The sequence below is a fragment of the Saimiri boliviensis genome, chromosome 4, assembly GCF_048565385.1.
Source record: "Saimiri boliviensis isolate mSaiBol1 chromosome 4, mSaiBol1.pri, whole genome shotgun sequence".
In the NCBI taxonomy this organism is placed as follows: Eukaryota; Metazoa; Chordata; class Mammalia; order Primates; family Cebidae; genus Saimiri; species Saimiri boliviensis.
Genome location: NC_133452.1, coordinates 94,370,748 through 94,398,398, shown reverse-complemented (window position 1 = coordinate 94,398,398; position 27,651 = coordinate 94,370,748). Strand labels below are relative to the sequence as shown.

The following is a 27,651-nucleotide window of genomic DNA, read 5'->3' as shown; positions in this document are numbered from 1 at the left end:
GTTCTTATCAACATCTCACAGCCTGTGAAGCTCTCAGTGCGCCTCTGTCCTTTGCCACAAACATGAGGTTCAAATTCCCTCTCATAGCCATAGGCCTGGAAATTTCCATGATTGTTTTATTTGGATTATTTGTTCAGTATGAGACGGACCAGAATACTCAGCAGCGCAACGTCACCAAGCCAACAGACTTGGCCACATTCCTTGAGTTATATCCTCGTGAGTAGGCAATTTACTACTTACTATACATTTTTGGGTTCTTCAGGTTCTCAGAATGTAAAACCATTGAATACTGTAAACCTTTGAGCTCCTTGTAGAATTATATGATAGTTATGAGTGCTAAGGGTATTACATGTTTCTGCTATGGCATCTGGTCTTCTACTCTGTGATTAAGGTGTTCGGTTAAAACTTTTTCCTTTTAAAATATCAGAACAAGAAGCTGAACATTAAAATAATTGATGCTTTTTGTATTGATTATCTACTGCTAAATGACCTTCTTTTTCCCTTCGGTTGGTCACTAGCTCTGCAAAGAAAAGTATCACACCTCCTTTGCATTCCCCACTGAAAGGGCCAAAGGTAACTTTGGAAGAGAGAGAGTTCTAAGAAAATGGAGTTATAAGAAGAGGACCCTAGATTTTATGTGGAATTTGATTCTAAAGAATGAGAAGGGGTATTTACTATGTTGTAGGAAGTTAATGGAGTTTTCATTAAAAATATGTACTCAGGGTTTCATAATATTCTGAAAGGAAGTTGTTTTTTTCCTTTGAGATGAAAAGAAATGTGTGAATAACTAACATATTTAAAAACAAAACTCTTCCTTCAAAACGACGACTGAGTGAAGAAAGAAATGTAATTTCAAGTTTGGATGGGCAGGCTATAAAATAGTTAATACAACAATGACAACTACCATTTATTGAGTCTTTATTATGAACAAGACACATACATTACCTCATTAAGCAGGAAGGGAGACAGTAGTATGTCACCATTATGTAGACTACTCACTTTTCTTAAGTAAGGCTCAAATAATTTTAAAAATATAAAAATTTAAAATAGTATAATGTTTATTACAGTTCACAGCATATGTCTAAGCTTTTTAAAAAACAGTTTGATACTCTTTTTTATTTCTACATTTTTTGAGATAATTAGTATCATGGGGGCACTTCCACGAAGAAATTATGGCCTAAGGTTGCTAAGTGACTTAGTAAAAATACAAAACTGAAAATTAAGGACAGAGTTAGGATAGTAAGACAGAAAAAACTAGACTCCAAGTCTAGTTGTATTTACACTGAATAGATGTGCAAGAGGGTTCTTGATTAAATAAGTTTTATAATTTGCAAGTTAGAGAATAAAACAGAAAAAAATTATGTTCAACTATGTATGCTTTTGTACATTACATTCATTCATTCATTCATTTACTCATTTGGTAAATATTTTATTAAGTACTATGCATGTGCTACAGCAAATTTATTCAAAAATAAAACAAATATGATTCTTTTGTTCTAAGACTCCATTATCTGGCACATCTGTAAACAAAAGATGAAATGCGATGTTAAAAATGCCAAAAATATGATCTAAGATTAGTATGATTTACACAAAGTAAATTTTAAGACTTTAAGAGCCTAATAATTGCATGATTCAAGCTGAACTTTGTAAGTTCCAGCGTCAAAGCTCCTAGGTAAAACTTCAATTTACAATTTGAGATCAAAACCAAGTTGAAGAAAAGTCACGAAACATGGTCATTTTTCGGTAACCTAACAATAGAGAAATAATTTTTGGATATCTACTGTACATCGTAATGATGACAGTTAACAATACTGTATGGATAAATGTAATTTGCTGAGGGGATATAGCTTCAATTTAATCTTATTACCCTCCCCCAGCACACGCATACACACAAACACACACACATATATACACACACAATGGTAACAATGCAGAAGTAATAGATGTGTTAACTAGCTTTATTGCAGTGATCATTTCACAAAGTATATGTATATCAAAATGTCAAGTTGTATGTCTGAAATATATGTAATTTTATATGTCAATTATATCTCAATAAAGCTGTTTAAAAATATAGTTTAATAGTCACATCACTCTTCTACACCACTTATAAGAAACATAAAAATTTACTGATTTTATGATTCATGAAGAAAATATTTATTAAGCTACCAATTCTTTATTTATTAATTTATTATTTTTATTTTATTTTATTTATTTTTTTATTGCATTTTAGGTTTTGAGGTACATGTGAAGAACATGCAAGATTGTTGCATAGGTACACACATGGCAGTGTGGTTTTCTAAGCTACCAATTCTTGCAAGTAATCTCCAAATCTCTCAAGCTTTTAGGCACTAAAAAGCGAATCAAACAAACAAAATGGGATTCTGTATATATGCCACATTTTCTTTATCTATTCATCCACTGATGGAGACTTAGGTTGATTCCACATCTTGGCTCTTGCTATGCAGGGAGGCTGGCGTAGAGTTTGCCCCCTGACCTAAAGTTCTGTGGAACTTTGAATTTGAGAGAGATGATTTAGGGCAACTGGCAGAAGAAATAAAGACAGGTATGTCTTTATTAGCTGCAATGAACATAAGAGTGAAGATATCTCTTTCTCTTCAACATATTGATTTCATTTTCTTTGTAAATATACCTAGTAGTGAGATTGCTGGTTCATGTGATAGTTCTATTTTTAGTTTTTTGAGAAACTTCCATATTGTTTATATTATAATTTACATTCCCACCAACAGTGTGTAAGAATTCCCTTTTCTCTGCATGGAGATAGAGAGTAGAATGATGATTACCAGAGGCTGGGAAGGGTGTTGGAACAGGGAATGTCATGAATAAAGTTTGGTTAATGAATACAAATACACAGTTAGATAAAAGGAGTAAGTTTTAGTGTTTGTTAGAAAGGTAAGGTGACTGTAGTTAAAAACAAGGTATTATATATTTCAAGATAACTAGAAGAGAAAATTTGAAATGTTTCCTATATAAAGAAACGATAAATGTTCAAGGTGATGGATATACCGAATAATGTTATTTGTTTATTACACATCATATGCATTTATTAAAATGCCATTTACATGTATGCCATAAATGTGTGTAAATATTATATATCAATTTTAAAAAGGAAAGTAAATTAAAAAAAGACAAAATGGGCAAAGTCCATGTCCTCACAAAGTGTACCTTCCAGGGAGGAAGGTAGACAAGGACATGTGTGACCAGACACATCTCAGTGTCTAAATGTATTCCATATTCCATACATTTAGATGGTTAAAAAATGCCATTCCTAGAAATGAAGCAAGATTAGAGATATAAATGCATTTGGACAAGAGAAGATGTATTTTTAGCCTCTCTTCACCAGGGTTATGTGAGAAAACAAAGCAGCTGGCATATATATATATATAAAAGAAATAGAAGACAAGGAGAGTTTTGATAGTGAATAAGCCTCACAATATCTGATGGTTTTATAAAGGGGAGTCCCCCTAGGCAAGCTCTCTCACCTGCCACCATGTAAGACATAGCTTTGCTCCTCATTTGCCTTCCATCACGATTGTGAGGCCTCCCCAGCCATGTGGAACTGTGAGTCAATGAAACCTCTTTCCTTTATAAATGATCCAGTCTCAGGTATGTCTTTATTAGCAGTGTGAGAACAGACTAATACAGTAAATTGGTACCAGTGGAGTAGGATGCTGCGGTAAAGATATCCGAAAATGTGAAAGCAACTTGGGAACTGGGTAACAAGCAGAGGGTGAAACAGTTTGGAAGGCTCAGAGGAAGACAGGAAGACATGGGAAAGTTTGGAACTTCCTCAAGACTGATTGAATGACTTTGACCAAAATGCTGATAGTGAGATGGGGAACTTGTTGGGAACTGGAGTAAAGAGGGCTCTTGCTATGTAGAGAGGCTGGTATAGGGTTTGCCCCCTGACCTAAAGTTCTGTGAAACTTTGAACTTGAGAGAGATGATTTAGGGTATCTGGCAGAAGAAATTTCTTAGCAGCAAAGCCCTTGAGAGGTGACAGAGCATAAAAGTTTAGAAAACTTTCAGCCTGATGAAGCGGTAGAGAAACTCATTTTCTGGGGAAAACTTTAAGCCAGCTGAAAAAATTTGCATAAGTAACCAGGAGCCAAATGTTCCCCCATCACCAAGATGATGGGCAAAATGTCTCCAGGGCATGTCAGAGACCTTCATAGCCGTCCCGCTCATCACAGGCTAGGAGGCCTAGGCAAGAAAAATGGTTTCCTGGGTCAGGCCCAGGGCCTCCCTGCTCTATGCAACCTCAGGACATGGTGCTTTGTATCCCAGGTGCTTCAGCTCCACCCAGGGCTAAAAAAGAGCCAATGAACAGCTCAGGCTGTTTCTTCAGAGGGTGCAAGCCTCAAGCCTTAGCAGTTTACACGTGGTATTGGGACTATGGGTGCACAGAAGTCAAGAATTAAGGTTTAGGAACTTCTGCCTAGATTTCACAGAATGCATGGAAGTGCCTGTTTGTCCAGGCAGAAGCTTGCTGCTGGGGAAGAGCCATCACAGAGAACCTCTGCTAGGACAGTGAAGAAGGGAAATGAGGGGTGCAAGCCCAAACACTCAGTCCCTGCTGAAGCACTGTGTAGTGGAGCTGAGAAGAGGGCCACCATCCTCCATACCCCAGAATGGTAGATCTACTGACAGCTTGCACTATGCACCTGGAAAAGCCACAGACACTCAACACCAACTGTGAAGGCAGCCTGGAGGGAGCCTATCCCCTGCAAAGCCATGAGGGCAGAGCTGCCCAAGGCCATGGGAGCCCACCTCCTGCATCAGCGTAACCCGGATGTGAGATACGAAGTCAAAAGAGATCATTTTTGCAATTTAAAGTTTAAGGACCACCCACTGGATTTCAGGCTTGCACGGGGCCTGTAGCCACTTTGTTTTAGCCAAATTCTCCCGTTTAGAATGGGTGTATTTACCTGATGCCTATACCCCCATTGTGTCTAGAAAGTAACTAACTTTTCATTTTACATGCTCACAGGTGGAAGGGATTTGCCTTGTTTAGATGAAACCGTGGACTTTTGAGTCAATTCTAAAATGAGTTAAGACTTTGGGGGACTGTTGGGAAGGCATGATTGGTTTTGAAATGCAAGAACATGAGATTGGGGAGGGGCTGGAGCAGAATGAGATGGTTTGTGTCTCCACTCAAATCTCATCTTGATTTGTAATTCCCATAATTCCCATGTGTTGTGGGAGGGAACCAGTGAGTGTTAATTGAATCATGGGGGCAGGTCTTTCCTGTGCTGTTCTCGTGATAGTGAATAAGTCTCATGAGAGCTTATGGCTTTATAAAGGGGAGTTTTCCTACACAAGCTCTCTCACCTGCCACCAGGTAAGACATGACTTTGTTCCTCCTTTGCTTTTTGCCATGATTGTGACGCCTTCCCAGCCTTGTGGAACTGTCAGTCAACTAAACCTGTTTCCTTTATAGATTACTCAGTCCCGGGATGTCTTTATTAGCAGTGTGATAACAGACTAATACATTAGAGTTTGCAAGATATCCTATTACAAGATATCAAAGTAGAATAGAACATAATTAAGAACATAAATTAAACCCTCTATACTAATGAATGAGATGATGCCGAGGATGCTGCTGCTGCTGATGGTGGTGGTGATGATGATGGTGAATTGTATCCTGTCAGATTCTGGTTAAGAACCTCAAATCCAAATTAATTTTTAACAGGAAAGTAGGACAAATTTCAAAGTATAATAAAACCACTGATTATAATGATGCTTAACTTGTCATAGGCACTGTGCTAACTTACTGTGTATTTATTTTCTAATCCTCAAAACAACCCTTGGAATATACATGTTAGGAAGAAAGACCTATGATAAAGTTGAGGTTTAGAAAGATTAAGCAATTTGCCCAAGGTCAAATGTTTAGTACATGAAAGAGCTTAGTCAGACTCCAACCCAGATTGTCTACATCCAAAACCTGTGTGTGTGTGTGTGTGTGTGTGTGTGTGTGTGTGTGTGTGTGTATGTGTGTGTGTGTGTTTTTCTGAGACAGAGTCTCACTGTGTTGCCCAGGCTGGAGTGCAGTGACATGATCTCAGCTCACCGCAACCTCTGCCTCCTGGGTTCAAGCGATTTTCTGGCCTCAGCCTCCCAAGTAGCTGGGACTACAAGTGCCCACCACCACGCCTGGTTAATTTTTGTATTTTTTAGTAGAAATGGGGTTTCACCATATTGACCAAGCTGGTCTTGATCTCCTGACCTTGCGATCCACCTGCCTCGTCCTCCCTAAACACTGGGATTACACGCGTGAGCCACCACCCCCAGCCAAACCTGTGTATTAACCACTATATTTTATAGGCAGCATTGTCTATCAGGCAGGAATTTAGGCCACATTTGTCTACATGGATCTATTGTCTCCAACAGATTTGCCAAAATATTTCTTGATCTTCATTAACATCAGTCAACTTTTAAAGGATGAGAATATATTATTTGTGGGAAAATGAGTTTACTCAGTGAAAAACTTCAAGGTGAGTGATCTTATTTCCCTTGTTCCTTATTTGGAACAAAAATTGTAGAATTCAAAGCAATTGCTGCTGTTTTCCAAGATAAGGCACTGTGAGTTTAAAATATATATATAGATATATTCAGGCACACACACACATATACACACACACACGCATACACACACACACACACAAAGAGAGATGAAATTGTTTTCTACGCAACTGATAATATGAGGGGTTTTATGCATGTCATCCATGTCATCTACTAATAACAAAGAAACAGGTTTACCTATTTGAAAATGGCTAAATATTGTGGCCTACCTTAATATTGATCCTAAATATGATAGTCCTTAATATACATTAATATCAAAACATAAAAAGTTTGTTGGATGTTAGATATACACCACAGTTGACATGTTTATTCTGAATATACTTCACATGCACTCTGTCCCAGACATTGGAGACATGAGGAGGTATATATATAAAACAAAGTCCATGACCTCACGCAGCCTTATGAAATATTACTCCCATTTTACAGATGAGGAAACTGAGGCTCAGAGAGATTCACTAGTTAACCAAAGACACGCAGCTAGTAAACAATTCAAATGGAATATAAATTACTAGCTATCATGGAGCTAACACAGTGTTTTGGATCAGTGTGATGCTTCTCTAAATGTGAAAGACGCTGGGCGCGGTGGCTCATGCCTGTAATTTCAGCACTTTGGGAGGCTGGGGCTGGTGGATCACCTGAGGTCAGGAGCTCAAGGCCAACCTGGCCAACATGGTGAAACCCTGTCTCTACTAAAAATACAAAATTAATCAGGTGTGGTGGCACATGCCTGTAGTCTCAGCTACTCAGGAGGCTGAGACAGGAGGATCGCTTGAACCCAGGAGGCAGAGGCTACAGTGAGCCAAGATTGTGCCACTGCACTCCAGCCTGGGCACAACAGAGTGAGACTTCATCTCAAAAAATAAATAAATAAAAATAAAATAAATAAGTAAGTGTGAAAGACACAACTTACCACAGCCAGGGAGAGGCAAATGCTAAGAACAATGCAGGCTTCTAATGCCTTGAGATTTCTTCACTTTTATGTTTTTCACTATCCTCTTTTATTTACTGTTAACAATTTACAGGAAAAATGCTTGAAATAAAAACACTTGAGTTGCTATGACCTCAGGGGGCAGCAAGGAATGGGAGAAGGAAGCAAGGAAAATATAGGCACCTGCTTCCATCACCCCTGATATCTTGGCCCAAAACAGAGAGCAAAATTTGCTGTGCTACTGGGCAGAAATTTTTAAGTAAATCAAGCCAGCATTTTCTGTTTTGGTCTAAAACGTTTAAAGAAAAGGGAAGTTTTACACTATTAATTATAAATCCTTAAAAGCGTAGTTGATTTAGATGAGGGTTTCTCCACAGCAGCACCCTTAACATTTTGGGCCAAATACTTCCTTGTGGGAAGCTGTCCTATTCATCAGAGGATGTTTGGCAGCATCCCTGGTCTGTACTCTCTACCTCCTCACGTTGCAACAAACAAACATTTCCAGGCATTGTCGAATGTACCCTGGGGGCTAATAGCACCTCTTGCTGAGAATCACTGATTTAGAAAAGACTTGACAATCCTTAAAACCTGTTGGAAGATTTCTCCAAAGTACAAACTCCTAAAGAAATTCCTTCTCTTCTGTAAAATGGATATTGTGTTACTTTAATGGCAGAGCCTTGCACCACACAACTATATTTGTGGCCCTCTCTCTGGTTCCCACCCATAAACTCTTAAAGCAGGATAAATGGTAACACAATAATCCCAGTTGTTTATAAATCTTTTTATTCGTATCTTTCATACCGAATCATTACCTGTCAAGAGCCTCCTTGTTAATTTAAATAATAAATGAAGTTCCTAAGCCCCCTTGTGGCGAAAAGCAGTAACAAGAATTAGATTAGAAGAGGGAAATATATTGAAGCACAACTGTTAATATATGAAATTTTTTCCCCCAGATATAAAATGTCTGGTTTTCCATCAAAAGGGAAGAGGGATGAAATCTGCAGAACAATTGTTCCACTAAGAGACATTTATGAAATTAGATTTTTAAAATTCTTAAATTAGTTGGTGTATTAGTGTGTTTTCACGCTGCTGGTAAAAACATACCCAAGACTGGCAATTTACAAAAGAAAGCCATTTATTAGACTTACAGGTCCTCATGGCTGGGGAGGCCTCACAATCACAGTGGAAGGCAAGGAGGAGCAAGTCACGTCTTACACAGATGGCATCAGGCAAAGAGAGAGCTTGTGCAGAGAAACTCCTGCCTTCAAAACCATCAGATTGCCGGGCACGGTGGCTCATGCCTGTAATCCCAACACTTTGGGAGGCCGACACAGACAGATCACGAGGTCAGGAGTTCCAGACCAGCCTAGCCAACATAGTGAAACCCCATTTTTACTAAAAAACAGAAACAAAAACAAACAAACAAAAAAACAAAAATCCATACCTGTAATCCCGGCTACTCGGGAGGCTGAGATCGGAGAATTTACTTGAGCCCAGGAGATGGAGGTTGCAGTGAGCCAAGATGGCACTATTGCACTCTGGCCAGGGCAACAAAAGCAAGACTGCATATCAAAAAAAGAAAAAAAAAAATCAGATCTCATGAGACCCACTCTCTATCACAAAAACAGCATGAGAAGGACTCACTTCCATGATTCAGTCATCTCCTACCAGCTCCCTCCCACAACACGTGGGGATTATAGGAGCTACAAGATGAGATTTGGGCAGGGACACAGACCCAAACCTTATCGATTGGTAACTGCACAGTTTAAAAGGGGAGCATCACACACTGAGGTCTGTGGTGGCGGGGGGGACTAGGGGAAGGTCATGGGGGGAGAGATGGGGAGGGGTAACATGGGGAGAAATGCCAGATATAGGTGATGGGGGAGGAAGGCAGCAAACCACATTGCCGTGTACGTACCTATGCAACAATCCTGCATGTTCTTCACATGTACCCCAAAACCTAAAATGCAATAAAATATATATTAAAAATAATAATAATAAAAAATAAAATCAGTAGATTACAGGGAGAACAAGAGTGCTCTAAGAAAAAAAGGGAAAAAAAGAATGTTAGAAAAAAAGCTTTGTGTGATTTTTAAAAATGAAGAAAAACCTGAGTCCTTATTTTTACTGTACTTTGTGAGGACTATACAAGTCACCTAATTTGTCTGTGTCTTAGAGTCCTGATATAAATGCAAAATACAATGCATAAAGAAAATTGTAGAGCTAAGACACTTTAGACATCATGTAATCCAAGTCTTCCTTAAAAGGAAACTGAGTCCCATAAAGGTTTAGTAAAACCATAGTAAGAGTCATGCATATTCTCTAAGTTCCCCTCCAACTTAATCTATGATCTATATCAAATTTTTACTATAAAAATTAAATCGTGGCAAACCAATGTATAAAGAAAAATGAATATATGTGGTCATCTATACTTCAAAAAGCAAAAAGGGAAACAGGTTGATGTTGGTTGACAAGTGCCCACCAGCGGGTCAGGTAAAATCTCAGTTCACGGTACCCTGGGTAGGTACCCTGGGATGGGAATCAACATCTTAAGGATCAACACCTGAGGGAAAAGGATTTGGGCAGAGAAGGAGAAGCCCTCAGCTAACCCTGCAGGAGGCTCTGAAGCTAGGACTGTCCAGTTTCAGGTGGTTCTTTTCTGAGACAAGGGGTTACTCATGTGAATCAGTTATTGGGTGCAGACTACCCTAGGGAAGAGCTGTGATCTTAAGCAAAACAAGAGCATTTTCCAGAGAGAATTGAGAGCTTAGAGCTTTAGCTGGCAGAACTCCTGACCACCAGGGAAAATGGAAGAAGTAAGTCCTTTGATCCGAATGGGCATCTGGGCAGCATGTCTCAGCATCCATTGCAGTAGACAAGCCTGATTAGTGTACCATAGTCTCTTGCTCTCAACATATTACACCCTGAGCCTGATGGCAGAACAGAAGTAGAGAGGAGCCAAGAAATAGTAACGACTCTGTGTGCCTCAAGAGCCAGAGCTCTGCTTTATTTATTTTATACTCCTACAGTGTTCGATAAATGGAGAAATCAGGAGAGTCAGGCTGGAATTCAAATCCTGACTTCACCCTTTGGGCAAATTAATTGACTTCAAATGTCAGTTTCCTCTGGAGCATATTTTCTAGGCATATCTTCCCTCATACCTAGTTCCACCTAAACCTCTGGTCACAATGGTGATGTTTAATTAAAAAGAGACTGTGGTCCTCAGGCTTGTCCACTGTGGTGGATGCTGTTATATACTGTGCAAATCCTCCCTTCAGATCAAAGGATTATTTTCAATGCAAAATGTCAATTTCACACATGGTCGATCCATATATATGTCTTACCAACTTAGCTGTTAGTTTCTTGAAGGAAGACCTCATGTTTTCACTGTCTTATATTTGATCATATGTTTTATTGGTGTAATACTTTACTGTATACAAATCCTGCAACACCAGTGATCCCAATTGGATTATTCTGTGATATAGGGTCTTTATAATCTTTGCAGATGAAAACACTGAAGCTCATAGAGAATAAGGGACTTGCTCAGGGTCACACAATCATGTGATAGAATTCAGGCATCTGAGCCTGTATTCCCAGAAAACAAGTTGAATATTTGTTACTCAAGAGGATACAGCCTTTATGTTTATTAATGCTTCGTGGTTCATAAAATGATAACAAAAAAATTATCCCATTTGATTCAAACAGTGATCTGCTAAGATTTTTGGAGCTGGTGCTATTATACACATTTGATGAATGGAGACTGTAGCTCATGTATTTATTCACACATTCATCAAAGAAATGTACTACTTCGTCTCATATGCAAGCTACCATGCTGAGTTTAAGAGAGCCAAGTATGAATGTATCCTAAACCCTTCAATCAAGAAATTCACAATCTAGTGCAGGAGATGGACACCTTATTGACTATTACAGTATGACAAATGCTAAGTAAATGCTAATACAGCATGACAAATGATAAAGCTGAAGTATATACACAAAGCTATGTAAATTAAAAGAAAAAATATTCCATTTCCTGGGAGTATTGGGAAAGTCTGCAAGAAAGGGTGATGCTTGCTCTGTGCTTTTCATGGCTGTCCTCAGGTAGAAAACAATGTAAAATTCCTCAGAGACAGGATGGAAGACACACTACTATAATAGTGCATAGTTTTCCCAAAAAAAAAAAAAAAGGCTCAAGCACTGAATAACTTGTCAAGGTTTCTTGGCTGGTAAGTAGTCAAGCTGGCGTTGAAACCAGACGTTTCCTTCCCAACCAATGCTCTCTTCTCCCAGTGTGTTATACAAAGGTGGTAGCACTTAATAAGTGGAATACACTATGATGCAGTACTTTCTTCAAGCTCTCCTAGCGCAGATTTTTTTCCTTTTCTCTTTTCCAGTGTTCCAAGATGTACATGTTATGATATTTGTTGGGTTTGGCTTTCTCATGACCTTCCTGAAGAAATATGGCTTCAGCAGTGTGGGTTTCAACCTACTCATCGCTGCTTTGGGCCTCCAGTGGGGCACTATTGCACAGGGGATCCTGCATAGCCATGGACAAAAAATTAACATTGGAATCAAAAAGTGAGCATCCTTACTATGGTCTGAATGTTTGTGTCCTCCAGGACTCATATATTACAATCTTAACCTCCAATGTGATGATATTAAGAGGTGGAGGCTTTGGGAGGTGACCAAGTCATGAAGGCAGAGTGCTTGTGAATGGGATCAGTGTCCTTGTGAAAGAGGTCCATAAGAGACTCCTCACTCCTTCCACTACGTGAGGACACAGCTAGAAGGTGCCATCTACTAAGCAGAAAGAGAGCCCTCCTCAGACACCAAGTCTGTCAGCATCTGATCTTGGGCTTCCCAGCCTCTAAAACTGTAAGAAATAAATTTCTGTTATTTACAAATAACCCAGTTTATGGTATTTTGTTATAGCAGTCCAAACAGATTAAGGCAATTCTTCATTCTCCAGATTAATTGTTTCTCTGATAGTCCACTGTCATTTACTGTACTGGCTGGCAAACTGTCTCCCTTACGCAACCAAAAATGGTTGAAATTCAAAAATCTGAAGCAATGCCTTGCTCTACTGAGCTGGATAATACATTCATGTCTGTAACCTCTCTGGTTTCACTTTAAGGATATGAGAAAGCATCTTTCAAAGAAGTAGTATTCCTTCCACCTCAGCTACAGGGAGCCAATATTCCCCATTAGTTATTTTTCAGATTGTTTTTAAAATGTAAACATGTATTCTTATCGTGCAATAGTAAACACACTCTCCAGGAAATAATTCATTTATTAGATCAACAAACATAAATTAAAACCCCTAAGCTAAGGAGATAAAAGGTAAGTTAAAATACATACATTAGAGCAACTAAAGAGGGTCTGGTCAAAGGAAAAGAGGTGGACTAAGGAAGTGGGAGGTGATGAGTGGGCCTGGGAGAAGCACTGGATGGGCCTGATGGGAGATGGGATTGCACTCTGGTCAGTTTTAGGTTGAGTGTGCATTACTCTTCAATCTATTCTTTTTCCCCTCAGCATGATAAATGCAGACTTCAGTACAGCCACAGTTCTGATATCTTTTGGAGCTGTCCTGGGAAAAACAAGCCCCATCCAAATGCTGATCATGACAATTGTAGAAATTGCTTTCTTTGCTGGCAATGAATATCTGGTTGGTGAAATATTTGAGGTAAGAGTTAGAAAATTTATACTTACCTAGCTTTGGGCATCAGTTCTGGTTACAAAAAAATAATGCGTGTCCACGGTATGTGGGAGCAAATCTCGGTAGGAGGGATGCCCTAGCAAGTAGTAATAATAGCCATGTACTGAGTGCCTATTGTATACCAGGAGTTTTGTAAACATTATCTTATCTCATCTTTACAACAACACTGTATTGTAGGTATTATTTTTATTATCATATATACACCATAAAAACTGATTATCACAGATGCTGAATGACTTGCCAGAGTCTGAATTCACCTCCAGATTTTTCCAATCCCTCAACTCTTCTCTTGCCAATCAATAATCAATTCCTTTTACTATTTTGACTACTAGGTGAATAGCCCTATATAAAGCCTTGTACAGGTTTTTGTAAGGCCTCAGTCAAACTTTTTACTCCACAAATATTTCACCGATTCTTCCCACAAATAATAAATAAAAAACATTGTAGGGCACTCTTTAGTACTTTGTTATTTTGTTTATATTTCAATTAACATTAATTCAACAGCAAATATTTTTGACAACTTTCTAGGTGCTGGGGACTCAATGACAAAATATGAAGGTTCCTGTTTTTACAGAGCTTACAATCTAGTGGGACAGACAGAAACCAACCAAACAAATAATTACACATTCATCCACCTACCCAAAGACACAGACACACAACTGTTATTATAAACTGCAGTACATGCTATGAAAAATATGTAGGGTGGGGCTATGAGAAAGTGTAACTGGAAGATTAGATTGTAGAATCAAGGAGGGGTTCTTTGAGGAAGTAACAGTTACTGGACCTAAAAGATACCTAGAAGTTTTCGATTAACTAATGAGGAGAAATGTTCTTTAAGCTAAGGTAATAACAAGCACAGTCTTGAACTGGTAATGAGGAACTAAAAGAAAATTTTTATAATAATATGAAAGGACTTGACCAATACAAAATGAAGCCAACAAGGTAAGTGGGTCAGATTAATAAAGACTCTGTAAATTCTGTGTGCTAGCTAGGTGAAGACTTACCTGATGGTTCCAAAGGGAAGAAACAGGGAAGGTCATTTTACCTACAAATATGTGAGCATTTAAAGAGAGGCACAGACTCACATGGTATTTGTAAAGTCCAAGCACGATTAATCGCCACCTCCCATCCTCCTGAAACCACCTGGTGAAGCAAAGCAAGGTTTCCAAGCTGGGAGGGCACTAAGAGATGCTAGACAGCTAAAGATTGCTAGATAGATCATCACATATGCTTGAAAGATACTTGATTCATTCCAACTAAGTGTGGATCTTCAAGGGGACTGGGTCTGTCTATGTCTAGTAAACAAAAGAACAAAGCCAGGAGACCCTTTTTACTTAAATTTGAAAATGTTTTATAAATAGATGAGTATCATCTTCCTGTCTATAAGTACAGATAAATGTCTAGAATTGGACCCTCTGAACATTCCCTCTAGAGGCAGGAAATGTAGAAAACTGGGTCAAATCCACATCATATCCTAAAGAGGAATCTAAAGTATATCTCTCCAAATCAATCTGGGACCTCAGCTTGTTTTCAGTTCATCATAGAGCAAAATAAATATATATATGGGTAAAAACTCTGGTTTTTTGAAGTTTCAAGTCTTGAGTTACAATTAAGTGAGATTCAGCTGCCATTTCAAGTAAACATGTCATCTTCGTTTCATATCACAAACAGTTTTTTTTTTTTTTTTTTTTTTTTTTTTTTTTTTTTTTTTTTTTGAGATTAGTTCTTGCTTTGTTACCTAGGCTGGAGTGCAATGTAACAATCATAGCTCACTGTAACCTCAAACTCCTGGGCTCAAGCCTTTCTCCTGCCTCAGCCTTCCCAGTAGCTGGGACTACAAGGAGTGCACCACCATGCCAGGCTGTGCAATATGTATTTCACTGAGAATCTCCATCACCTAGAGAAGGAACCCTGCAAAGCTTATGTGCCCACCAGGGAACTAGCACTTTAGAAATATGGTTTCATCTAAGTCCCATCACAAACTCTGTTGAATGGGCAATATTTTCCCATTTTAGATTTAGATCCCCATTTAGATCAGAGAAGCTTAATAATTTATTGAAAGTCACATCTCAAGGAAGTAACTGATCTAGGCTGGAAAGTCAGTTCTGTGTGGCTCCAAAGTCTATGCTATCTCTATTTTACCACCCTGTTTTACCCTGCTTTCGCTGACACCATCTTTCTGTTTCTCCCTTTTTAAAAATTGTTTAACCAGCAATGCAATTCTTTCTTTGAATGTCCTCCCATACTGAGTCTCAGGTTAACCTCTATTTATATTAATGTTATTTTGTCCCTTCAGGCCTCTGATATTGGAGCATCAATGACAATCCATGCCTTTGGAGCCTACTTTGGCTTGGCTGTAGCAGGCATCTTGTATCGATCTGGGCTGAGAAGGGGGCATGAAAATGAAGAGTCCGTGTACCACTCAGACTTGTTTGCAATGATTGGTGAGTGTGGATAAACTTGCTTGAACCTTCACTATTTGAAAAGGGACCGGGGAAGGTAAACTTCAACACAGGTGTGAGAAGATGCTCAAAAAGAACATCCAAGCCAGGCATGCTAGCAAATGACTGTAGTCCCAGCTACTCAGGAGGCTGAGGCGGGATTGCTTGAGCCCAAGAGTTCGAGTCCAGCCTGTGCAACATAGTGAGACTCCATCTCTAAATAGTAATAATAATGATGATGATTAAATTAAACCTTGAAAAAAGGAGCATCTTTTGCATACTACTTTATGCTGGCTCAATTCTCCTCTTTTCTCTTAACTGTAGATAATCAAGCCTAAACAGAGACATTGTCGGTGCCCAAACAAACTGCACTGTCTGGACTGACTTCCATATTCAGAACTAATATCCCTTCTTTTGGTTCACTACAGGGACTCTCTTTCTATGGATGTTTTGGCCCAGCTTTAACTCGGCCATTGCTGAACCTGGAGACAAACAGTACAGGGCCATTGTAAACACGTACTTCTCTCTTGCTGCCTGTGTTCTCACAGCCTATGCCTTCTCCAGTCTAGTGGAGCCCCGAGGCAAGCTTGACATGGTAAGTGCTGTCTTAGCCCTCATGGAAATTTCCCTTCACAACACTGACAGTTACTCATGTAAGTAGGAGGTAGCTTCTGCATCACTGCTGAGCTCCCAAGACAAATCACAAAACTTCAGATCTTGCAGAATGTTTTAAAAATAGCAACATTCATTCATTTATTAATCAAATCTATACCCTGGGCTGGGAATGGTGGCTCATGTCTGTAATCCCAGCACTTAGGGATGTTGAGGCAGGCAGATTACCTGAGCTCAGGAGGTCGAGACCAGGCTGGCCAACATGGCAAAACCCCATCTCTAATAAAAATACAAAAAAAAAAAAAAAATTAGCCAGGCATGGTGGCAGGTACCTGTAATCCCAGCTACTCAGGAAGCTAAGGCAGGAGAATCTCTTGAACCTGGGAGGCAGAGGTTGCAGTAAGCCAAGATCGTACCATTGCACCCAAGCCTGGGCAACAAGAGTGAAACTCTGTCTCAAAAAAAAAAAAAAAAAAAAAAATTGTACCCTGGAAAATTTAAAAAGTGTTCTCAAGGAATTTACAGTCTAGTATAGAATAAATGTAGTCTTGTATAAATCAAATATTTGAGGTATATTTCTTTAATAATAGAGTTAACTGCTTTAACTGCCCCCAAGTTCTGAGAAAAGCTTCCTTAGAAACAAGACTTAACAAACAGCCGAAAGTGGGATGATGCACACTAATTCTATTTTCCCAACTGCAAACATTCCTCTCAAAGAAATAACAACTAAATGCAATGTGAGATCTTCAACAGGATATTGGGGAAAATAATTAGTGGAAATAGTGGTGAAATTCACATAAGATCTTTAATAATATTAGATCAATGCTATTTTCCTTTCCATGGTTATATAAGATTAACATCTTATTTGAGAAACTGGACAAGGGATACATGGAAACATTCTGTAGTATTTTTACAACTTATATGTGTCTGCAATTAGTTCAAAATAAAATATGTTTTGAATTCCCCCAAATTAGCCTCTTGAGTTTCTTGCCTATGAGCTAGAGAAACATCAGTAAAGGAGTAATCCCCAGATCAGCCAGTCTACCTTTCTAACTGGATGGGGTGAGTGGGTGGGGAGTAAGATGTTATTGTAATTAATTTTTTTAGCATAGCTGAGGATGTGTATCTTAATTCTCCAAAAATCGTCTCATGATAGGTCACTAAAAACAGTGAAAAAATTGTACAGTTCAGTGTTTCTCTTTTAAAAGTACTGATGACCTCTGCTTCTCAGACAGAACAGCTAGACTAATTTTTCTGAAAAATTCTGGCAAATAAAAATTGATTCCTGACTGAATGTGGTGGCTCACGCCTATAATCCCAGACCTTTAGGAGGCTGAGGGGGGTGGATCACCTGAGGTCAGGAATTCAAGACCAGCCTGGCCAACACGGTGAAACTCCATCTCTACTAAAAATACAAAAATTAGCTGAACATGGTGGCGTGCACCTGTAATCCCAGCTACTGGGAGGCTGAGGCAGGAGAATCCTCCAACCCCGGAGGTGGTGGTTGCAGTGAGCCAAGACCGCACCACTGTACTCCACCTGGGGAGACAGAGCAAGATTCTGTCTCAAAAATAAATAAATTCCTCTTTCCTCCATCCTCAAATGTCCTCAATCCAATGACATTTTCAGAAACTGTTGTCTTTCGTATGTAATGTGTACATTTCAATGTCTACATTTCCTCTTTGGATATTGGAATATCATAGATGCCACCAAACACACAGTGGCCATAGTTGTCTTTTGGTTCATGATAACCACAAATATGTTCCAAAAACTTAATGAATAGACAAAAACATTGCTAGATTATTTGTTCTAAACACTCCTACCTTCCCACTACAACATCTTTTGATTTTCTCAAATGCCTTCCACCACAGGCCTCATTAATCTGATTACTTATTCACTACCAAGGGACTGGCAAGAAAGATACCACATGACAACTTTTTCAAAGAAAGCTCTCAGACCAATGGAACAGAACTGAGGCATTAGAAATAACACCACATATCTACGACCATCCGATCTTTGACAAACCTGACAAAAACAAGCAATGGGAAAAGGATTCCCTGTTTAATAAACAGTGTTGGGAAAACTGGCTAGACACAGGCAGAAAACTGAAACTGGACCCCTTCCTTACACCTTATACAAAAATTAACTCAAGATGAATATAAGACTTTAATGTAAGACCTAAAACCATAAAAATCCTAGAAGAAAACCTAGGCAATACCATTCAGGACATAGGCATGGGCGAAAGCTTCCTGACTAAAACACCAAAAGCAATGGCAACAAAAGCCAAAATTGACAAATGACCTAATTAACAAATGTCAAATGACCTAATTAAACTAAAGAGCTTCTGAACAGCAAAAGAAACTATCATCAGAGTGAACAGGCAAGCTACGGAATGGGAGAAATTTCTTGAACTCTATCCAACTGACAAAGGGCTAATATCCAGAATCTACAAAGAACTGAAACAAATTTACAAGAAAAAAAAAAAAGACATCAAAAAGTGGACAAAGGATATGAACAGACACTTCTCAAAAGAAGACATTTAAGCAGCCAACCTACATATGAAAAAAGATCGTCACTGATCATTAGAGAAATCCAAATTAAAACCACTATGAGATACCATCTCATGCCAGTTAGAATGGTTAGAATGGTGATCATGAAAAAGTCAGGAAACAACAGATGCTGGAGAGGATGTGGAGGAATAGGAATGATATAACACCGTTGGTGGGAGTGTAAATCAGTTCAATCATTGTGGAAGACAGTGTGGTGATTCTTCAAGGATCTAGAACCAGAAATACTATTTGACCCAGCAATCCCATTACTGGGTATATACCCTAAGGTTTATAAATCTTTCTGCTATAAAGACACATGCACATGCATGTTTATTGCAGCACTGTTCACAATAGCAAAGACTTGGAACCAACCCAAAAGCCCATCAGTGATAGACTAGAGAAAGAAAATGTGGCACATATTCACCAGGGAATATTATGCGGCCATGAAAAAGGTGAGTTCATGTCCTTTGCAGGGACATGGATGAAGCTAGAAACCATCATTCTCAGCAAACTAACACAAGAATAGAAAACAAAACACTGTGTGTTCTCACTCAGAAGTGGGAGTTGAATGTTGAGAACACATGGACACATGGAGGGGAACATCACACACTGGGGCCTGTCGGGGGATGAGGGGCTAGGGGAGGGATAGTATTAGGAGAAATGCCTAATGTAAACGATGGGTTGATGGGTGCAGGAAACCACCATGGCACGTGTATACCTATGTAGCAAACCTGCACATTCTGCACATGTATCTCAGAACTTAAAGTATAACAATAATAAAATAATATAAAATAAAAAAGAAAGACCTACTACAATTTCAAAGAACCCTCTTTTTTAAAAAAAAGAATCAGTAACCCTTTCAATTGAAGACTGCGATGTGGGTCTATTAAACTCTAGAATCCCCTGATCCTTCTGAATTCTGCATCATCCAGCTCACCTCATTTATGTTTCTGACCCTCACGCAGGTTCACATTCAGAATGCCACTCTTGCTGGAGGAGTTGCCGTGGGCACTTGCGCAGACATGACAATTCATCCGTTCGGTTCTATGGTCATTGGGAGCATTGCAGGAATAGTCTCTGTCTTTGGATACAAGTTCCTAACTGTAAGTACAGCAGATGTTCTGAGTCAAACTCTGAATCTGCACCATTGTTCTCTCATGTCCCTCCAGCAGAACAAAGCTATAAAGTTTTATTTTATGAACATTTTAATTTGGAGGCCACTTGCCTTCCTTTTGGAAATACCACTCCCATTTCAGCTGTCCAGTGGTTCTACTCTGCCCCGAACTTCTATGTAATAGGAAACAATCTGATTTCAATTATTTATAATTTAGTTTGAATTAAATGTTAAGTCCTTGGCATTACTTTCCCTTTGGGCTGTTCCACTGAAGTAGTTGTTGTTATTTGTCTTATGTAATTAAAAACTCTGCTCTTTTAAGAGATTTAGGATGTTGGCCAGATGTGGTAGCTCATAACTGTAATCCCAGCACCTTGGGAGGCTGAGGCAGGTGAATTACCTGAAGTCAGGAGTTTGAGACCAGTCTGGTCAACATGGTGAAACCCCTGGCTCTACTAAAAAAAAAAAAAAAAAGTACAAAAATTAGCCTGGCATGGTGACTGTAATCCCAGCTACTCAAGAGGCTGAGGCGGAAGAATTGTTTGAACTTAGGATGCAGAAGTCACAGAGAGCCAAGATGGTGCCATTGCACTCCAGACTGGGTGACAGAATGAGACTCCATCTCGAAAGAAAAGAAGAAAAAGAGAGAGAGAGAGAGAGATTTAGGCTATCATCACTAGGTGAGAAGGAGTAAGTCGTGAAATGATTCTCTTCAAACCAATCCACTGAAGACTGAAATGGACAGTTTTGCCACAAATATATTTTCAAATCCTTTAACTTAAATGGACTTCAGATACGGATGGAGAACTGAGTTACACATACAATTTTTTCTGGATGGAGAAGGAAATGGGGAGATGAAGGTCAGAGAATGCGAAGTAGCAGAAATGCAGGATGAACACATTTAGAGCTCTAATGTACAGCATGAAGACTATAGGCAGTAAAATTGTCCTGTATATAGGATTTATGCTAAATGAGTAGATTTTTAGCTGCTCTTACCACGAAAACAAAACAAAACAAAAAGGTAACTATGTAAGATGATGGAGACATTAATATTCTTCACTGTAGTGACCCTTTTACTTTCTATATGTATCTCATAACATCATGCTGTATACCTTAAATATACATAACAAAACTTATTTATAAAATAATTCTGCATGGAAGAATAGAGCTCAGCTATAGCTGTTTCTGTTCTAGAGTTCTATATGTTTAACGAAATAATAAGCCTCTTCCTTTTACAATTTTAGCCACTTTTTACTACTAAACTGAGGATCCATGATACATGTGGGGTCCATAACCTCCACGGCTTACCTGGCGTAATGGGAGGCCTTGCAGGCATTGTGGCGGTAGCAATGGGTGCATCCAACACGTGAGTAAAAAAAAAAGGGGGGGTTTTCCAGCCCCTGTGGTCCCAAGATGTTTTCTCTCACTCTGAGAAATTTAGGGGTAGGAGAGTTTTCATTTTAGCAGTTCTGGCCACGGTTTATATTATCTTCACTGGAGCCAAAGAGACGCAACTGAGAGAAGATAATTAAAATGAAATTATATTGAAAGAGGCACCTTAACTGAAATTGTTAGTTTAAAAAAATTATGTTATTTTAAATGTCTTTACCAGAAACAGCTGTCTCCTAGCAGATAAGGAAGTTTGATAATCACAGTCAGATTATAGTAGGCTTAGTCATTTTCTTGATCCCTCCAAAATGAAGAAGAGGCACATATGATGAGCTGAACAGTCATTTCCATCCAATCCACACAAAGAAGAATGAATTGGAATAATCTGAAAAGCGACTGGTTCTGCAGAATCAAAAACACTGGCATATGGTCCCAACTCTGCTACTCACTAGTTATGTGAACTCTGAGGTGTCACTCAGCCTTTCTGGTTTCCAGTCTTCTCTATAAAATGAGAGATTGGAGTATTTATTCTCCAAAATCCCTTCTAGCTCTATCAAACCTAGGTTTTTCCCTAAGTCAAGTATAAATGTTTACTTAAATAAGCAGAGGAAAAGCAAGTATCAAGCAAACTCAGGAGAATAAAAGGGATGCCACAAGATTGGAATGATTTGGTATGAATGTCATCCATGTGAAACAGCTAGGAAGATCACAGAGTTCAGACCACTCAGAGTACACAAAGATACATTAGAATGCTCAATTTTGTTTAAATTGATTGCACTTTAAGTTCTGGGATACGTGTGCAGAATGTGCAGGTTTGTTATATTGTTATACATGTGCCATGGTGGTTTGCTGGACCCAACAACCCATCATCTAGGTTTTAAGCCCTGCATGCATTAGGTATTTGTCCTAATGCTCTCTCTCCCCTTACACCCCACCATCGAACAGGCCTGGGTGTGTGATGTTCCCCTCCCTGTGTCCATGTGTTCTCATTGTTCAACTCCCACTTATGAGTGAGAACATGTGGTATTTGTTTTTTTGTTCCTGCATTTGTTTGCTGAGAATGATGGTTTCCAGCTTGTCCCTGCAAAGGACATGAACTCATCCTTTTTTATGGCTGCATAGTAGAATGCTCAACTTTTAAATCCAATTGAAAGCATGAAGAAAAGAGAAATGCATGTCTAGAAATGTCTGAATGACCACTAACTGGAGATGCATAATCTGAAAAGAAAAACCTCTCTTCAGTTTTAGCAGATTAAAATTTAACACTGTTGAGATCAATAAAAAATACTGAAAAACTCATTTAATCATTTCTTACTAAACAGAAACTTTGCTTCCTTCTTCACATGTACCGTTGACACATTTCTTCCATATGTTGTTTTTTTTTTAACGCTTTTTGAAAATTTAGAAGAAAACTCCAGAATATGCACATAGTTTTCAGTTCTCTCCAAACCCAAGACTGTAGAGACCAAACACTAACATATTTTAATGCAAATCAAGCATGATAAAAGCATGTGTGAATGAACTCAACTCCTCAGTGTTGGAGTGTGCAGACACTGTGCAAAAATACTGAGGTGCCTATGATTAGGAATTCTTAAGCCTCACGCATAGACCAGTTTCACAGATGCAATAAAACAAGTCTATCTGGCTCTCAAAGAGCAGGCCTGGCTGGGTGCTCAGACGTTGGGTGAGTCTCATGATTGAAGGTCTAGTCCTTGGAAATGCTGGTTTAGAAACATCTTCTCAATTTATTCATTGGTGGAGAAAGGAGGTAGAGAAATATCAGAGGAGGGGAAGGAGGGCAAGCCTTGAAGGTTTGTTCACTTGGGTAAAATTTACATATTTCACACCAAATAAATTACCCACCTGAGAGCCAAAACGACTTACATGTGTCTATTCAGAATATTAAAATGCAAATCAGGTTTTTGGTAAGCATAGAACAAGGGAAAGTTAATATTCTTAAGGGACATTTTTGCAAATTATGGCAACATAACTCTAGGAATACTGTTAATTTTGTATAAGTCAGTGTTTTCCAAGTTTATTTGATCACAGAACACTTGCTATCAAAAGTATCTTTTAAGACCTTATGAAAGATCTTGGCAAATTCCTGTAAAACTAACAGGAAATTTACAAAAGAAGAAAAATCAAATAAATAAGTATATATAAAATACTCAACCTCACTTATAATCAAAGAAATGCAAATTAAAACAAGCTACCAGTTTTTCACTTATCAAAGTGATGAAGCATGAATGAATAATAATAATACTGAATAGTGGCTAAAGTAAAAACTTGGAATGTAAATTGTACAATTTTCTATTTGGAAAAGTTCGTAAGCACTATATAGGCTGGGCACAGTGGCTCAAGCCTGTAATCCTACCACTTAGGGAGGCTGAGGCAGGTGATTCACCTGAGGTCAAGAGTTCAAGACTAGCCTGGACAAAATGGTGAAACCTCATCTCTATTAAAAATACAAAAATTAGCAGGGCATGGTGGTGGGCGCCTATAATCCCAGCTACTTGGGAGGCTGAGGCAGAAGAATCACTTGAACCCAGGGCTTGGAGGTTGCTGTGGGCTGAGATCGGGCCACTTCACTCCAGCCTGGGTGAAAGAGCGAATCTCCATCTAAAAAAAAAAAACAAGTATATGTAGACTTTTACTAATATTCTCGTTTCTTGATAGGTTTTATATTAGGAAAATAATCAGACAAATTTATAAGCATGTTCAGAGGAGATGTTCTCACAGCATTTTTAAAAATATGAAACACTGGAAGCAACCAGTACGTTGCACAGTGTAACACCCTGCAGCAATTCAAACTGTGGTTCAGATCTACACTGACTCACAAAAATGGACCCCTAAAACATATTTATTAGGAAAATAAGTAATATAGCATGATTGCATTTTTATAAAAATACATGTTTTTATTTTACATTTTTATTTTGATACTGTCTGGGGGATATTAAACTTTTCTGCTCTGTTTTGTTATTTGCAGTTTCTAATGTTTCCACAATGTTACTTGCACAACTTTTTATATATATTAGAAAATGTAAACCCTTCAAATACGGAGAAAAAAAAAAGAAATCTGAGTTTAGTGCATCCTCTCCCTTGGATGATTAAGCTGGAAAACCAAAAGAACTCTCATTTTCCAATTTTTTTTTTTTTTTTTTTTTTTTTTTTTTTTTTTTTTTTTTTTTGAGACAGTTTCACTCTTGCTGCCGGGGCTGAAGTGAAATGGCGCGATTTCGGATCACTGCAAACTCTGCCTCCCAGGCTCAAGGGATTCTCCTGCCTCAGCCTCCCGAGTAGCTGGGAGTAGCTGGAACTACAGGCACGTGCCCCACGACCGGCTAATTTTTTGTATTTTTAGTAGAGACGGGGTTTCACCGTGTTAGCCAGGATGGTCTCAACCTCCTGACCTCAGGTGATTCACCAGCCTCGACCTCTCAAAGTGCTGGGATTACAGGTTTGAGTCACAGCGCCCGGCCAATAGATTTTTCGAATTTCATCACAACTACTTCATTATAATGAGATGAGAAGAGATAGTAGCTCATGTTGTTTCATTCATTATTCTATCCTCAGTGCCTAGAAAAGAAGCTGACACAAAGTGGATACTCAATAGCTATTAAATGAGTCAGATCAGGATCAATTTTTTGAGACTACTAAATTCTTTCTAAGGAAAATCTTATTTTTAAAATTTACATTAAAAGATGATTCGCTTTTTTAGGTGTATCTCAGAATTTTCTAACACTGCTCAAGAGTTCCAAAGAAAACAAGAATATGAAAGAAAAATTGTAACAAATGCTTAATTTGCTAGTGTGTAATGTTACATTCTGGCCTCAAGATGGCAGTTATCCACACCCTCTGTGTGTAAGATATTTTTGGCTGAGGTCCAGGAAAAACACTGAATCTTTTTCATTTGCTTCCTTAGGTCCACTATGGCCATGCAGGCGGCTGCACTGGGTTCTTCTATCGGAACAGCAGTTGTTGGAGGTCTGATTACAGGTCAGCATAAAAAGTGAACACTTCCCTGTATATTATGCTCTTAGATCATTTACAATAGATAACAAGCAAGTCAATTGCTAAATTCAAAAATGTTTTAAACTTCTGGCAGTAATTACGTCAGCTAAAGGGTATTATTTTATAATAGACTATTAACTACTATGCTAGTGGAGTTTCCTCTTCAGCATCGTGACATGACTCATTTTCTCTCTACCATCACAGGTTTAATCCTAAAGTTGCCTTTCTTGGGACAACCATCTGACCAGAACTGCTACGATGATTCCGTTTATTGGGAGGTACTGTAGAGTATTCTAAACAAGAATTTGAACGATGACTACATTACTGAAAGCTTTACTCACTTCAAGCCTATATATCTCTGTGGCATATGTGTGATAAAATTGAATTAGCTAGGTATGGTAGCTCACACATGTAATCCCAGCATTTTGGGCAGCTGAGGCTGGAGGATTGTTTGATGCCAGGAGTTTGGGACCAGCCTGGGAAACTCTCTACAAAAATAATAAATAATAAATTTAAAATTTTTTCCTTCAATAAGATGTCAAGTGTAAAAGAAAAGTAAATAAATGAAAAGAAACTGGATGAACTACCTATTTACAGAGAGAAATTGAGATGATGTACACTGCCAGATAAAATCAGAAGTTATGGTATTTTCTAAAGCAGAAGTTAGATAAAGACAAGACAGAATTTAGTTAGCAGGTTTTGTCTGACTCCTCTGAAAGCCATAAAAAAGCTATTCATAAAAATAATATGAATTCTGGGAAACTGTGAGATTTTATGTCCACAGGTTTATTTGGTGGTTAAAAAAAAAAAAAAGCAATAAAACAAAAGAAATCAAACTTAATTTTAAAATACACCAAAGGTAAAAGTGGTCAAAAGCAAGTGAAATACATAAGGTGAAAGAATTGGAGTAAGTACGCATCAAGATGAACTACGAATAACAAAACATCAGCCTCTTTCTATCCTCCAGTTTCTCTTTACTCTAGTACTTTTTCCCAAATAATTTCCTGCAAAACTTGAGAGGGATAGATGTTTGGGTGTTTTCAGCAAAATTTCAGAGAGAATGAGTTTGGAAAAGCGGGAATGTAGTCAGGGTGGTTGAAAGAAATATTTTATTCTTTTATTTTTCTTCAACTCAAACAATTTTTATTCCCAGTTTTTTTCAAGCTTGAATAATAATTAACAAAAATGTTTTTATTTCAATACTAACTTATAACAAGCCCACTGAAATAACTGTTTTATTCATTACTCTATCCTCAGTGCCCAGAAAAGGAGCTGACACAAAGTGGATACTCAATATTTATTAAATGAGTCAGATCAGGATCAATTTTTTGAGAGTACTAAGCCCTTTCTCAGAAAAGTCTTATTTTTAAAATTTACATTAAAAGATGATTAATGTGCCCCCAAACTTGTTTTCTTTAGGTCCCGAGGTTGAGAGAACATGACAATCACTTCTACGGACATGGTGACCACAGCCCACTGGAACCTGAAGTCTAAACACCATTCCTGCTCTCCAACTTTCTTTCCCATTATCTAGAATCAAGTTCAAATAAACAAAAAGGCAGTAACCAACGAGAGTATGGACCAGAGTGAAAAGATCCTAAGTCCCAAATGGCCAGTGTAAAAATGTCCTTATGTCTAATGCTGTCTCTTGCTATTCAATGATTAGTTGAGGGCATGTGACTCATAAAACAGATAATCAAATAGAGCCTCTCCAGGATTCCCAGAATGCTTTTGGCAGTGAGTAAATACAGACTAAACATATCAGTTTCTTGATGTAGACACTATGTCTTCAAGCCTCAAAATTATAAAACTGAAACCCACAAAACAAGAATAGATGTAAGAAATCTATGTAAAAAACAAATTAAAGAAATGAATGTGTGTAAAGTAGTAATATGATTATTTTAGGTGGTGCTTTTTATTTTAAAAATGGTCTAGTTAGTAATGTATTTTTGCTTGAATATTATTAATTCCTTTTGCACATTTACTATTTGCAACAAGCTCAAATATTATCTGATCAAAGTCTTTTTTGTATAAAATGTTCAATAATTAAATATTGTTATAAAATAAAACATTAGTCTTTGACTCTCCTTTGGTAGTTAGAATTCATTTCAGTAACAAGCACATGCACACACACACACACACACACACTCCTTCATATTTAGTCCACATTCAATTTAAATATATTATTTATCATGTTTTTGCTATTTAAAAATATCAAGTTAATGTCTCATTATAGAATGTTATAAAAGGTTAAATTTTACAAAAGGTAACTGGCATAGTCAAAAATCATCTTT

At 38.2% G+C, this 27,651-nt stretch overlaps 1 protein-coding gene across 1 annotated transcript; it reads left to right on the top strand.

Annotated features, from left to right (window-relative positions):
* Positions 1-27,388, top strand: RHAG (Rh associated glycoprotein). Its single transcript, XM_003923097.3, has 10 exons — positions 1-216; positions 11,920-12,103; positions 13,058-13,208; positions 15,538-15,685; positions 16,111-16,277; positions 19,809-19,946; positions 21,202-21,323; positions 25,269-25,342; positions 25,562-25,635; positions 26,777-27,388. The coding sequence occupies exons 1-10, from the start codon at positions 63-65 to the stop codon at positions 26,849-26,851; spliced, it is 1,287 nt and encodes a 428-aa protein (XP_003923146.1). The 5' UTR covers positions 1-62; the 3' UTR covers positions 26,852-27,388.
* The last annotated feature ends 263 nt before the right edge of the window (positions 27,389-27,651 follow it).

Bases quoted from the DNA above. Each gene is read 5' to 3' on its own strand.
- RHAG (XM_003923097.3), top strand. From the start codon at position 63: ATGAGGTTCAAATTCCCTCTCATAGCCATAGGCCTGGAAATTTCCATG. The intron at 13,209-15,537 runs GTAAGAGTTAGA...TTGTCCCTTCAG, and splicing joins TGGTTGGTGAAATATTTGAG to GCCTCTGATATTGGAGCATC. The intron at 25,343-25,561 runs GTCAGCATAAAA...CTACCATCACAG, and splicing joins TGTTGGAGGTCTGATTACAG to GTTTAATCCTAAAGTTGCCT.